Raw genomic sequence first — 14,349 nt, 5'->3', positions numbered from 1 at the left:
ATCTAGTATGTAAGTAAGAGTGGTAATATTCAAAAAATATTGGGTTTAATTCAGGATGGTGTAACTGTGATAAACTACATTTACTGGCAAGGAGGAAATTATGCAGACTCCAGTAATGAGTGTAATGTTCCGTCCTGCTTTTTTAAGGTACTAGGTACTTTAAAATACTATTACGTGAAGTTGGCCAGAAAATGTTTTATTTTTTCTTATAGCAAAATTTGACTTCTCAATGACAAACACATACCTGAAGGCACTGATCACTTCTCTTAGATCATGCTACTAGTAGTATCAGTAGCAGCAGCAGGAACAATAGTAGTAATAATAGGACTGCAGCAGACTTAAAACATTTTGTGCTCTCAAGCTGGTAACTCCCTCAGCCTTAATGCAAGCAAAATTCTGCAGCTCATAGACAACACTGGTGCTCACCTCCTGAGTAGATCAGGGCACCACAAAACATACCAGTTCTGTGGCCAGAAATATTTGTTTTGAGATTCTGGTACTGATTCACAAAGCCCTGAAGAGGGAAATGTCACATGATCCCAAAGACTGTCTCTTCTTTGGGGAACCATCTTGGTAGCCAGGAAGAGCCATATCCTACACCATCTTCAGATGACAACATAGGAATATCTTCATCATACCTTTCCCCAAAGAAACAGAAGAGAAGAAAACCCACCATGCCTAGAAGCCAATCACTAAAACAAGATAAACAGGGAAATAAACATCAAACTTGGAATTAGAAGTATCATTTCTTGAGCAGGATGGAGAACAAGCTGCCTTTCGACAACAAGGGCTTTTAAAAATAGTTTTGGGTAGGCTTTCCTTATTGCATTGATAAATATGTTTTAAAGAATGGCAGATTCCGCTACAAGTCCTACTGCGATTTTATGGTCCATTAGTAGGCAACTTGCCAAGGCTGAAAATAAACTGTGTATCACTGGAAAATTTGGACAGGGTACCAGTATTGTGACTAGCTCTCATCATTAAAAATATATCAGATATCCATTTTGTCACTACTCGATGAGCAAAATAAAATAGTCTTTAAAACTCAGACTTTATAGCTTTTAAAATCTACTTTAATCTGGTCCACATTTAAAGAAATACTTTTGTGGCAGGTTCTCTTTCTTGGAAAAATCAAGTAATTGTTACCAGTACAAAATCTCTCTCTGAAACTGAGCTAGCAGGCAAAATGCAAGTGAGGTCAGAGATTAAGAATGAATGCGACTTTTTTCTTGGTGGGGGCAGGGCTTAATGTAACACTTCTATGTCTGGTTCTGTAATGCATCTATAGAGATAATCATAAATGTAGTAAAACGATATATAAGATAAAATTTCCCTGTACTGATGTTAAAAAAATGAGTTAATTTAATTATTTAAGTGTACTCTGTATTGTTAAAAAAACATTAGTTCTGAAGAAAATATTACAAACTGAAAATCACTATGAGAAAATTTTATGTTTAATGTAAGAAAAAAATCACTTCAAGGAAAAACTAATACACAAAGCTAACAACAAACTCACTGGTATTAAACAAACAATCATTCTGCTGTATTGTAACAGCACTGTGTTCTGATTTAGATTACTTTCTTTTAGATCTTGAAAAGGGTTCCTTTTCCTAAAAAGTAATTATTTGACACAAGGTATTAAAGTTATTCTTGATTATGAGAAAAAGTTTAAAATGGGAAAATAAAATGTCGTAAGTTCTTGTTCTTTTTTAATTGTTTCAGTGCTGTATCCCAGGAAAATATACTCTATAGACTTATTTCCTTCAGGCAATGCATATGTTATTTTCATGTGTTTCAATATAGAAATGAACTCTCTATTTTTGTCTTTTGATTTTACTTTTTGTAAAATAAATCAGTGTGTCTCTTTATAGTACTAACAGGTTTATTCTGTTTACTTTACATCTCCACTCTATCTTCAGTTCTCATTCTCCATATGACAGTCCCATGTAGTGCTATCAGAAGTAACATGTATTTTAATCTCCCACCAAAATCTTAAGGATGTATTTTCTGCTACAATGCAACCATAAAACATGAAAAATAACTGGTAAATTGTTCTCCTAACTTGCTGTGCACTGACGGTAGCAATACCCCTGTGTATATAAGATATAACTGCACCTCACTCTAATTATACACTTTATCTGTTTATTTAATATAATTATAGAGCTTTCAATATTTATTCAAAATCTCAAGGGGTTTTATATGTCACTACTGCAAACTATTATTTCTCTCTGTGCATCCTGTTTTCCTCTGAATTGTGTAACTATATCTTTCTGTTAATTTTTCTGTTTCTACTAAAACTTATGGGTGAAAAAACTGCTTACGTTATAATTAGAACGTGCACTTTAATGTCTTTACCCTAATTCTTGCAAGCTAACTGCTCCAAACTCTTATTCTTGTGATGTGTCCTGCCCTTTCACATATTTTAATTCATAGAGGGTTTATTGGCCCTCTATGAAAATATGTCTGAAAGTTATTTCGTGTAGTTTTTGAAATGACTGTATTTTCCCAAAGATCCTTTCAATACATCAAAGGGTATTGCATATTTTGCCAATGAGGTATTGCTCTAACTCAACACTTCACTTGGGTATCTTATTCCCTGAAGCTAGTGTGACGAATATGCATGGAGAAGCAAATACAGAAGATATATAAATAAAGACAAATGCATTTGGGTTTTTTCCCCAATATCTGATTGTGTCTGACAGCTTTGGAGAATTTTCTTATGTCTGTAGAATCGATTCCATAATTATGTCTCCTAAGCATTTTGATTTCTAATAGACTGTGGCATCAAAGCTCTGTATGTGCAACATCCTTTCATGTCATCATTTTTTACTGTCTCTTCTTTGAGTCTGGGGGATCTGACAGGCATCTGGCCAGTACTCTGTTATTTCATTTCTCCTGTTCTCCACTGCCTCTCCACAGCTTTACAAATTAGGAACGTTTTGTGGACCCTTCAAAGATAAGTTTGTGCATTAGTAAATAGTGGGAAATTATCTGTTTTTCCATTCTCAGCCATTGCAGAGCATTTTGGAGACACTCAGGAACACTGCAATTTTATCCCCAAAAAAATGTGATCTAGGAAACCCAGAAATCTATTTTACATACTGGTGTACTTACCAGCTGCATAAGAAAAATATGAGAAAAATTCACAATAATAAGTATGTTCTAAATCTCTGAAATATAAACTTTTGGATCTGCCCTGAAATATAAGCACTTATTTTGCTTTCAAAATATCACACTTCTTATTACAACCACAGATATTATTATCCATCTAAATGTCCACTACTTTAAGAATCCCAGTAATCTCTTGATGTTAACATCATCTGAAAGCCATATATGTAGAAGCTGGTTTGCTCTGTGTCTATTGAGCAGATATTGAACACACTCAGTTCAGTTGTTGGAATGAATACTGGAATGAAAAGGAGTTTCCTGACAGTCTTCCTTGGTTTATCTCTAAGTAGAAATTTCTAGAGAAAGTTATAATCCTCACTTTGATTCTCAAATCAAGACATTCTCAGATTCCTTCAGTCACCACCGTTTATTTTTTTCCTACAGCTTTCATTCCTTCTCATTGAGCACAAAGACATCAAGGATACTATTATTTGTCCTATTTGCAGCACTGCTCTGAAAACTTGGAAGTACATGTTTATTTTTCTAAATGAAATTGGCTTTGGAACTGACAGAAATCCACCCATTTATATTATAATGCCACCTTTCCCTTGCAGAAGCTGTGATTCGGGGTTTTGCTGTTATTGCTGCTTTTGCTTTTGTTATCAGCACTACTATATGCTAGAGAGATCTTCATTGAATCACACCCAGAGTTATTTTTACAACTGCCTGTTTTCTTTGAGAATACATCACTATTTCTGAGAAATAGTTCTCCTTTTTCTTCTGCATATTGAATACACAGTTCCCAATATCACAAAATCACAGATAGTTGAGGTTGGAAGACACCTCCATAGATCTAGCAAGTTCAACTCCCCTGCTCAAAGCTGGATCAACTAGTGTACATTGCTCTGGGCCATGTCCAGTTGAGTTTTGAATATCTCCAAGAACAGAGATGCTACAACCTATCTAGGTGACCTGTCCAAATTTCTGACCAATCCCACAGTAAAAAGCATTTTTCTTCTTATGTTTAAATGGAATTTCCTGTATTTCAATTTGTGCACACTGCTTCATGTCATTTCACTGGATACCATTCAGATGAGTCTTTCCTCATCTTTGCTCATCTTTACTGGCCCCCATCAGGTATTTAAGCACACTGATAAGCTCCTTCTGAGCGTTCTCATCTCCAGGCTGAGTAGTCCCAGCTCTTTCAGTCTCTCCTCATATGACAGATACTGCAGTTCTTAATGATTTCATGCCCCTTCTCTGGACTTAGTCCAGTTGCTCCATGTCTCTCTTGTAGGGGGGAGCCCAGATCTGGACCCAGCATTCCATGTGCAGCCTAACCAGTGCTGTGTAGAGAAGGATCACCTCCCTCAACCTGCTGGCAACACTCTTCCTCACACAGTGCAGGATGCAGCTGTCCTTCTCTGCCACAAGGGCACATTGCTGGCTCATGTTTAACTTTCATCCACCATGGCCTCCACATCCTTTTTTGAAAAGCTGCTCTCCAGCCAGTTGGCCTTGTATGTGTACTGGTGCATGGGATTATTCCCCTCCAGGTGCTAGACTCTGCATTTCCTATTACTGAACCTCACAAGGTTCCTGTTCAACCATTTCTCCAGCCTGCTGAGATTCCTCTGGATGGTAGCACAACCATCTGGTGTATCACCCATTACTCCAGTTTTGTGTCCTTTACAAACTGGCTGAGAGTGAGCTCTGTCCCATCAACCAGGTCATTAATGAAGAGATTAAACAGTATTGCATCCAGTATCAGCCCCTGGGGTTACTCCATTAGTGACCAGCCTCCAGCTTCACTTCCAACTGCTGATCACAACCCCTTGAGCCTGCCATTTAAGACAAATTTCAATCCACTTCATCATTCATTTATCTAGCCCATACTTCAATGTGTCTTGTTCTTACATGAGTTTCTCTCAATCTTCCTTAATTTTTAGCAGCTAAGGAGGTTATTTGTGAATCTGAATCACTTGCTATCATTGTGTGCTATCATTACAAAGAATTCTAATTGATAGATCCTACACCAGTCCTGAAAATAGCTCAGCCTTAACTTTTTCCACTCCCAAAGGAACAACCATTCACTATGACTGTATTTCTTTCCTCTAAATCAGTCTTTAATTCGTTATAAAATGTTGTGCACTTACTCTGGAATTTCCTATTTCCATTACTCTTATCAAGGACTTGATCAAAAGCCTTTAATAGAGCTAAGCAAATTGTATCTCCTTCCTCTTTCAAATACTCTTTTATAAACTATTTCAAAGAATTCAAACAAGCTAATGAAATGTGAAACCGTATATTAAAATCCTATTACCATCAAGTTGTAGTCCTTCCCCCTGCCCCCTGTCTGTAGATCTTTCAATATAAAATATAGTGTTACTTTCTTATTCCCTAATACCACAAGGAGTTTCCAGGAATTACTAGTACTGAAACAATCAAACCGACAGTGGGACACCAAAATCCCACTCATCCTCACTGTATGCTGCTGTTAAAGAACCATGCATGTTAAAGAAAAAAAGGATTGCCCCATCCATTCTCATGGCAATGAACTCTGGTGTGCTTTAGGAAGCATCTGTGTAAACAGAAAAACCACTGATCGCTACATCATTAATCCCACGGAGGAAAGCGATAGAACTTCCATTGATTTCAGAGGGGACATTTGATCAATGCAGAGTGCACATCACATGCTGAGACTAAAAGTGAAAGTAAATGTCTTAGGAAAGGTTCAGAAACAGTAAGGCTGAAGCATGAGGATATCATACATTTGAGGGTAGAAATAGGAAGTTTAAACTTCTTTTGCATAAAATAAGCTGCCAAAAGGACGATCAGTAGAAACTGAATTCTGACAGTGAAGTGTAGCATAAAGTCAAGAGACGAAAAGACTTCAAGAAACTAACTGATTGTTATTTCAGCAGAGCACTTCTTATTGTTGAAGCAGTATAATCTTTCTGGGCCTTGCAGATTCTGCTATGTTCCTGGCTAAGCAAATGGTGTCAGAAGCTACAAATGCCTTATGCTATGTCAGATGAACTTGGAAGCTGATATTCTCACAGCTAAATAACATTTGGGTCATACCCTTTCACCTGTTTTTCAGCTTTAGTCTTAGTTCTGCAATTCCTTGTGCATGGACTCAAAAGTGAATGCTGTAAAAGGCTGTAGATACGGGATAGACAGCACTTAACATAAGTTTTGGCCTTGATGCTGTATACAAAACATATGCTCCTTCTTCCATCATAGAACAATTTACTGATTTCACAATGGATTTGGAAGAGTACAGCAGTGTTGCAATTTTCAAATTACAGTAGGTAAGAAAATGGCCAAAGAAGTGGACACAAGGAAAGGCTGCCCGTCAGTTAGGCTTCCTGTCATCCACATCTTCTTCATGGCTGTCTCTTCCTTTTTTCATAACAAAATTGTTTTTCAAACTGACATTATAGATTTACTTATCTTTCCAACTCCAACTTTAACAGTCAGAAAGGCAATGCAAGGGAGAAAAAAAACCCAAGACCTCTGTTTTCCTGTAACAAGTTGCACCTGGAATGGAGCATTCTAAGCATTGTCTTAAAAAAAATGGCATTTCATCCTCATTATTCATTCTATTCTATTTAGTTATAAAAACAATTCTTCTCCATTCTCCATACCATTCTCTCAGCATGGTACGTGTACTACCACTCATTTGACTATGTGAAACAATGTGTAGAAAGCTACATTTAAGTTTAATGCAATTGAGATTTATTTCTGAAAAATAATTACGTTTGAATGGCTTCCAAAAAAGACTAGTGACTACTTCTTTTTTCAGTATGTCTCAATGTGGCTTTTAAATCTTAATTCAAATTAACACTTACTATGCACCTGCTTGTGATTAGACTTAAATTATATTTTGTGTCATGCTACACTGAAGTAACACATTATATATGAAGACACTGTCAAGCACACTAAAGTGTCAGTGGCTACCTTTTCTAAAGGACTAATAATAAAACTCTAGATTTTACTATTTACAATATAAATTTACTTGGTTCAAAATGTCAATTTGGTTGCAAAAACAGGTACCATAAGAGTAAACATTTTGTTGTTCTTATAAAATATGTATGCGCTATTAATTCTGTATTGTGTGCTAGTGATGAAGTGGCAGAACAGATTCCATTTTAACCCAGAGATAAAACAGATGAAAGCAGAGGAGGCTCAATAATGTCAGAGGCACCTGTTACAGTTAAAACCTATATTGTGATATCTGGCAATGACAGAATACACCAAAAAAAAACAAACAAAAAAAAAAAAGGAAAAAAAAAAGGAATATACATAAAAGTAGTTCACAGTTTTGATCAAAATCACTGCCACTGAAAGATGGTATCATGAAGAGTACTTAGCAGGACTGGATTTATTGATGCAGGTTGGGATTTTTATTTCATTTGGCTTGTTGAGTTTTTTAACTTTAAATCTTTGACTGTGTCAAAATAAAGACTCCATAATAAAAAGGTTAACTGCAATGTCCTCTAAACTGTCCTTGCCTCAGGTAAAAGTATTTATCTGGGACTACTCAGTCAGACATTTCTTGACTGTTGCAAGGCTTATCTGAGGCAATGGGAATTTATCCGACTTTGAGGCCTTTCAATGCACAGGCATTTATTGTATCTTTACTTGGCAATTTGCCTATTAAAAGGCCAAAGTTATACCCTGATAATAAGCAAGTACTAGGCAACCGTCAGATATAAATTAATATTGGCATATTTAATGTGCAATTCGCTAAAATAGGTTAATAGCAGATATAAGAAGGATAGATTACTTTCTCAGACAGTACTGTACAGTGCTACCTTCTAAGACATACGAAATATGACACACAAATGGGACAAGCTGTTGATTTTAGGACACCGAATGCTTGGAACTGTTCGTAGGTAAACCGTCAGCCTTCTATCACATACAGAAAAAATGGTAAATTTACATAGGTGTAATCACATAGGCATGTGGGGTTTTGTTTATTTGTTCTGCAGGATTAAGGAGTTTACGCACACAGAGAAAATTCCCCTTTATCCACACTACCCAAAAAACCCCACAGTGTTAAAAAGAACAAAATGTCTCAATATAGTGTTTCTTAAAATAGGAAAATTATTGTTTTCCTTTCTATTTTTTTTAATATTATGTGCCAAATATATTATTTACCTATCTCAGAAGCAGCCACTGTGATGTTGTACCAAGGTGTCTCCTCTCTGTCAAAGATCTTGGCAGTCTTAATGGTCCCAGTACTGGCATCAATAGTGAAATACCTATCTTCTTCTGTGTTATGATCAATGAAATATCTATGAAGAAATAGAATAAATATATATTCATTGTAGTATGTATCATCCACAATAACAGAAAGCTACATGAGAATATTACTTTCAAGCTTTTAAAATCATAGAAAGTTTTAAAAACACCCTAAGAAAAATTCTGTATTATGGAGACACCCAAAGTAACACTGTATTTCATTTCTTTGATAATGTTACATTTTGATACATAACAAGGTTTCCACTGTGAGTCACAAAGATATAAATTGCGAACAGGTGATATTTTACACAGCAGTATATAATCCTGTCAAAGGTAAGATACACATATATTTTGACTAAAAAATCATGAAATGGAAAGGCAGAAAAGAAAACAGAAAGATATTAACATATTATTCTTCTGTGTATTTGCTTGTCACTGCAAACCAGTGTGCTCAGCTCCAATACCGGTTTTTCATGGGGGTTTTTTCATGTTTTTCATGTCTCTCTGACATGAATTTGATGACATGATGACACAAACCGTTTTGAACATAACCATTACAGAGACTAGTAGCAGAAATGACTGATTCCCAGAGCTGCAATTGACGCTAGCCTAGAAGCACAACTAAGTAGCGCTGCTTAACTCCCTTGTCTTCTGGACACTTCGCCTAGCAGAGAAAGTCAAAACCTTGAAGTGGGTAATGGAAGCAGAGGGAGGGAACACAAAAGAAAAGATTGACAAGATATGTTTTCTCAAAGCTGGAATAATTTACAACAGCTTTTAACAAATGAAGCAATTACACACTCCTATGAAGCCTTCTTCACTAACTTCAGACTTGATGAAAAAAAATAAGGAAAAAGCTTCTAAGTCCTTTATATACCATAATTGTTTTTCTTGATAATTTGTCAGCCCTGCTTTTATTCTCTGAAGTTTTTAATATATGGAAGCTATATGTCGGTCAACATTATTTATCTGTCCCATCCAATTGCTCTTATTTTTACATCACCAAAAGTGTAACTGTCAGCTAATAAAAAGAGTGGTACACATAAAGGCTGACATGCTCAAAAAAATGAAAAATAACTTCAGCTTTATTTCTCTCACAATGTACTTAGGCTATTTGTGGAAAGGAAAAACAAAGAAGCAAACAAACGTTTCATTGAAAGATATATTAAAGTAAGAAATGGTATGTGAAAAAGCAAAGGAAATAAAGCACTAGGGGAGGAGGCATCAATTTGAGTGAGTCACCTTAACAGGTCAAAGGATAGGACACTCAGTGGAAAAGCAAACTAGGACTTGATGACTTAGGTTAAATCTTCCTTGTTGCAGAGAACCTGAACTCACCGGTCCCACGTGCAAGAATATTTTATATTTGCCTTACAATATGCTATTTTGTCTTGTGGCACTCAAGATTTTCTTTTCATGCTTCCTGTATTTTCAGCAATTAAAGAACTGTAGGTCAGGCACAGGAAATCAAAGCAGCCAAAACTAGGCTAGAAAATCTTTCCTTCTTGCCTGTTCCCCATCTTTCCTTTTGACATTGTGAAGAATGAAACAGCTCCCATCTGGCTGTGCGTGCTGTTGGAGAGACAGCAGACCTCAGTTCCCACCCACTTTATGTTTCTCTAGAGTGAGGATTTAACTTGCTGTAACCATCTGAGCTACAGCCAGAACCTATTGCGGTTCATTAACTACCAACACCTGAGAACACCTCATTCTAAAATACTCCAAAAGTGCTCAATAAAGACAGTTTGGATGTGCAAGATGGCAGCTGAAGTTGCTTCAAACAGGTAACACTCAAAATGTCTCTATACTGAAAGCAGACTGGCAAGATCTTGATTAAGTAGTGGATGGGGCAACCATTTTTAAGAATATAAGTCAGGAAATATTTTTTCAGAGGACATTATTTAATCAGTGTGTCCCAAATTGGATAAAAAGATCAAAACAATGATGTTGCCAGAAAAATAACAAATTAATTGCTGAATTCCTAATTGCTGAATCACAGTGGGCATTGCACACACATTTCCAAAAGTTGGTACGCTTCTCAGTGCTCAGTAAACTCAGGAGATGAATTAAAAGCAAACTCTTAACCAACATCCATCAGTCACTGATCACAACACGCTGAATGCTATAGGTAAACAAGGAAATTTATGTTACTTTTGAGGAATACTGGAATCCTCTGAGGACCCATTACAAAACAAACAAACAAAAAAGGACCACACAACTATCCTGTTGGCATTATTTTATGTGTCAGTGTTGGCCCAGGCTACACACACCTCTTTATTTGGGAACTAGGATTTGCTTTTCAATTTCAGAACAATTGATTGTTCCAGTGACTCTGCAGGTCTCAGTTTTCCATGAAGCACAGATTTTCAGGTTCTCCAAGTGTATATTTATTATAGAAATGTTTTGAAAGATTCTGATAGCAGCGGAGAAGTTGTATCTCACATATGCACAGCTAGCCTTAAGTTTTAGTAATTACAAAAATTTTGGATACAGAGTGGCATCAACCTCTAAAAAGTCCATAAAGCTGCCATGCTTGCCATGGAGTTGTGTTGAGATTTGAACTTTGTACAGAAGAAACATGCTTCAGGTGGAGAAATCCCTCCATGCTTTATATCTTATGCTCAGCACTGTAGGGAACCTGAGCTATGACAAATAGTTGGAATATCTTGACTATACTACTATTAAAGTAGAAATAATGAATGTTTGGTTATGTAGGACAAGATGGACAGGGCACACATACACAAACATCTTTTATATGATGAACTGCAATGCTGGCAGCCAAAGCACAGGAAGCATAATTGTCCCTCACTTTTCTTGGAGACCTTAGCAGGACACTTTACTGGTGGAGCTTACAATCGGGTATGCAATGACAATTCCTTCTCTCCTACTACACCCTTGCTTTTCTTTACTCTAGGGGTCTCCTGATAATGACAGGAATTATTTGCTATTAAAAAAAAAAATAAAAAAGCTTCACTATCCTGCTCTTATGGAATATGTACTGCAAATCCAAAACAGTTTATGATACAAGAGTCTTGTCCCTGCAAACGTATATCCCTGTGGACATTGTTTACTTATTAACAACATCAGGCATACTGACTACTCTCTGAGCCAGTATTGTGCTGACTACAGAACCATAAAAATAGGGCTATTTACTATTTGTAGACAGTAACTTAAAAATAGACAGGATTTCAAATTGGGCGTAAATGAGAAAAACTTAAAGCAGGAAGAATACTCAGCTGCTTTCATGTGTGTGTGACTTGTAACAAATCATTACCTCTCCCTCTGAGTAAAGGTACTTCTGCTTCTAGTGATACTAGAGTAACGAAAAATGTTTCTATTTTTTCCACAGTAGCACTTCATTTTCATGTGCTAGCTTGTGTATTTAGTTACAGATATACTGAAACATTCACAGCTGAACAGAATTTTTCTTGATCATGAATAAATGAGTGGCCCTTTCTTATGCTTTCCCATTATTATAATGTTCAGTTCCCCTTCATTACTCAAGATTCTTTCTTAAAATTGCTTTGTGTATCATATCTAAAGCAGCCATTTGCACTTCATTAAGGTCTAAGTAAAACAAGCTACAGAAGAAACTCCCACACAGTAGAAGAACTAGGAATGTTAGTCCAAAGCACTGCTCCCAAGTGCTCTAAAAATATTTTGTACAAGAAACACCATTGATAGAGCCACTCATTTTTACCACGTGTAAGAGGACATTTAGAACAAGTTGCATTTTATTTACAAAGTGCTTAACATTTTAGGCCTTTATAAATAGTAGTCACTGATTTATCTGCATATTAAGAATAGAGACCAGGTATATCCCTAAATATACCATACACCAGAGACAATTTTTTTACTTTCAGCTAGATAATAATGGCAACAAAAATAGTCATACCCTTCCCTCCTGCTCTTCCCTCCACCTCACCTGAGCTGCTTTTAAATGCTTTTCCTAGATCACAAAAAGCTGTAATGCAAGTTTTGAATTTCAAAGAGTTACTTCAAAAATGAATTTTCATCTTAATTCAGTCGACTGTTTAGCATATTTTTAACCATTAAATCAGCACATCTGAGTTGCATGGCACATTTTAATAAAGAGAGTTAATAACAAGACATGCCTAGATAAACAGCTCTCCATAAACTACATCAAAACCAGCAGCAGAAACCAATCTTGAAGAAACTACATTAAAAAGGATCATGAATATAGAAAACCTATTAGTCACACTGTCTGAAGAGAATCTGAAGGAAATTAAATACCAAAACTCAATCCTGCTAGCACTGGGAAATGCAACATGTGCCACCTCTGTATTACGTGGAGTCACTCAACAAAAGGACATTCCCAGCTTCCATCCATGTCCTTATTCCTGCTTCTAACCAATGCAAGTCCCTGGCGTCTGTGACTTCATTCTTCACTTCCTGCCTTTTAGTAAAGCAGTGGTTCAGTGGCGACAGATATTCTCACCATTTTTATCAAAAACTAAAAGCATCTGCGTTAATTAGGAAATAAAGAGAAATATGATAAGCAAGATGGGCCTTAGGCAGAAGGGCACTCAACATATAAATCAGTTTGCACTATTAAAGTAGTCAGGCTCTAATAACACAGAGAATGCTTAAAAACATGAAGTTTTAAAAGGTGCTAAAGGAGTTTAGGAACGTTAATGTTTTCCAAACCTTTTAGGAGCACTTCTGATATTAAAACCCATAAGTATTTTCAGAATCTCTCTCTCTAAATTATTCAGTCTTAAGATAATATTAACATCAGTTTGTCACTTGACAGACAAGGGGCACAGTCTGTTACTATTCCAGTATGTCTCCAGTCACTGTGTTTTAAGGAACAGCCTTGAGTTTGAGTTTTTAAATGGGTTTGAGTTTTTAACTTGTCTTTTTTTTTTTTTTTGTTTAATCAAGTCTTTAGCTTATCCTTTCATTATACTATTTTTATTTATTACCCTATTTACCAACTGCAAACAAGAACTCCGTTACAAATTTCCACCCTTGCTAAAACCCTGCTATTCCTAATGAACTTTCAAAGCCAGATTTCAACCAGACGTGGATTCACAGATCACAGTACTTCTCTGGGGTTTTGTACTGAGACACAGGTAAATAGCCAGTTGTCTAATAGTAGGTCAAACTGGTTACCAAGAAGCACTTTAAAAAGGTCATGGGAAGAGGACAAATCCTCTGCCAAACCAGTTACTCACACCATCTAAAAACTGATCAATTAGAAATCAAATGCCATTATAAGCAAAGCTGTTTAGTTAAAAACTTAAGCAAAGAAGCTCTTCTCAGAAAGAGATGCTCAGACTCAAACTATATATTTTTTTTTTCTTTTAAAAAAATACCTTAGAAAAAAAAGTGTAAGCAATGACTGCACAGGGTGAGGGAGGGAGGTATGTATACCAGAGAGAGAACTGATCAGCTGCAACTCTCTGGGCTTGGGCAGCTGGAGAGCAACAAGAAATGGTCCCTGGCCATAACTTTGGGGGCCTGCCTTGCATTCTCTCTCTGCCTCCTGACAGCAGCACTTCTCATAACCTTGGCAGCCAGCAGCATCCCCTTGAAGTCAAATGAGGTGGTGGGAACACATTCTGTTGCTGTGACTGTCTTGGACTATGCTGCCTCCCTTTGAGGTCCAATCTATTTCCTCGTAGTTCAAACAAACTCCTCCAGGAGAGAAAAGCAATTGTGAAGTGTGAGTAGGCTGACAAAACAGCAGGTAACCAATTTTCTCCCTGCAGTATGTCTGGTAGATTAATGAGACATTAGATGTTCCAGAGTGCTTCAGCAGAAGACTACTACTGAGAACTACAGCCTTTAACTGTACTTTCCAGTTGTGAAAATGAAATACATTTGAAGATAGCTTGGAGAAGGTGATCTCTCTGTTTATCATGCCTTTGCTTTCTTTTCAGGCAGGCATAGCATAACTTTGAGAAAAATACTGTTCCTCTTGGAGCACTTGCAGGAACCCCCTGAGTTAGGTCTGGCACTGGCTGC

At 36.6% G+C, this 14,349-nt stretch overlaps 1 protein-coding gene across 2 annotated transcripts in view; it reads right to left on the bottom strand.

Annotated features, from left to right (window-relative positions):
* The window catches only part of CDH18 (cadherin 18), a 129,515-nt gene that overhangs the window by 25,013 nt on the left and 90,153 nt on the right, over positions 1-14,349 (bottom strand). For both annotated transcript variants that reach the window (XM_029084347.1, XM_029084346.1), the window contains one exon: positions 8,275-8,411. In XM_029084347.1, coding sequence (XP_028940180.1) covers positions 8,275-8,411 — 137 coding nt within the window. The remainder of the gene's footprint in view (positions 1-8,274; positions 8,412-14,349) is intronic.

This window comes from Antrostomus carolinensis, unplaced genomic scaffold, assembly GCF_000700745.2.
Source record: "Antrostomus carolinensis isolate BGI_N321 unplaced genomic scaffold, ASM70074v2 scaffold8123, whole genome shotgun sequence".
Classification (NCBI taxonomy): domain Eukaryota; kingdom Metazoa; phylum Chordata; class Aves; order Caprimulgiformes; family Caprimulgidae; genus Antrostomus; species Antrostomus carolinensis.
The sequence above is the reverse complement of the archived record's forward strand: the minus strand, read 5'-3'. Positions and strand labels throughout refer to the sequence as shown.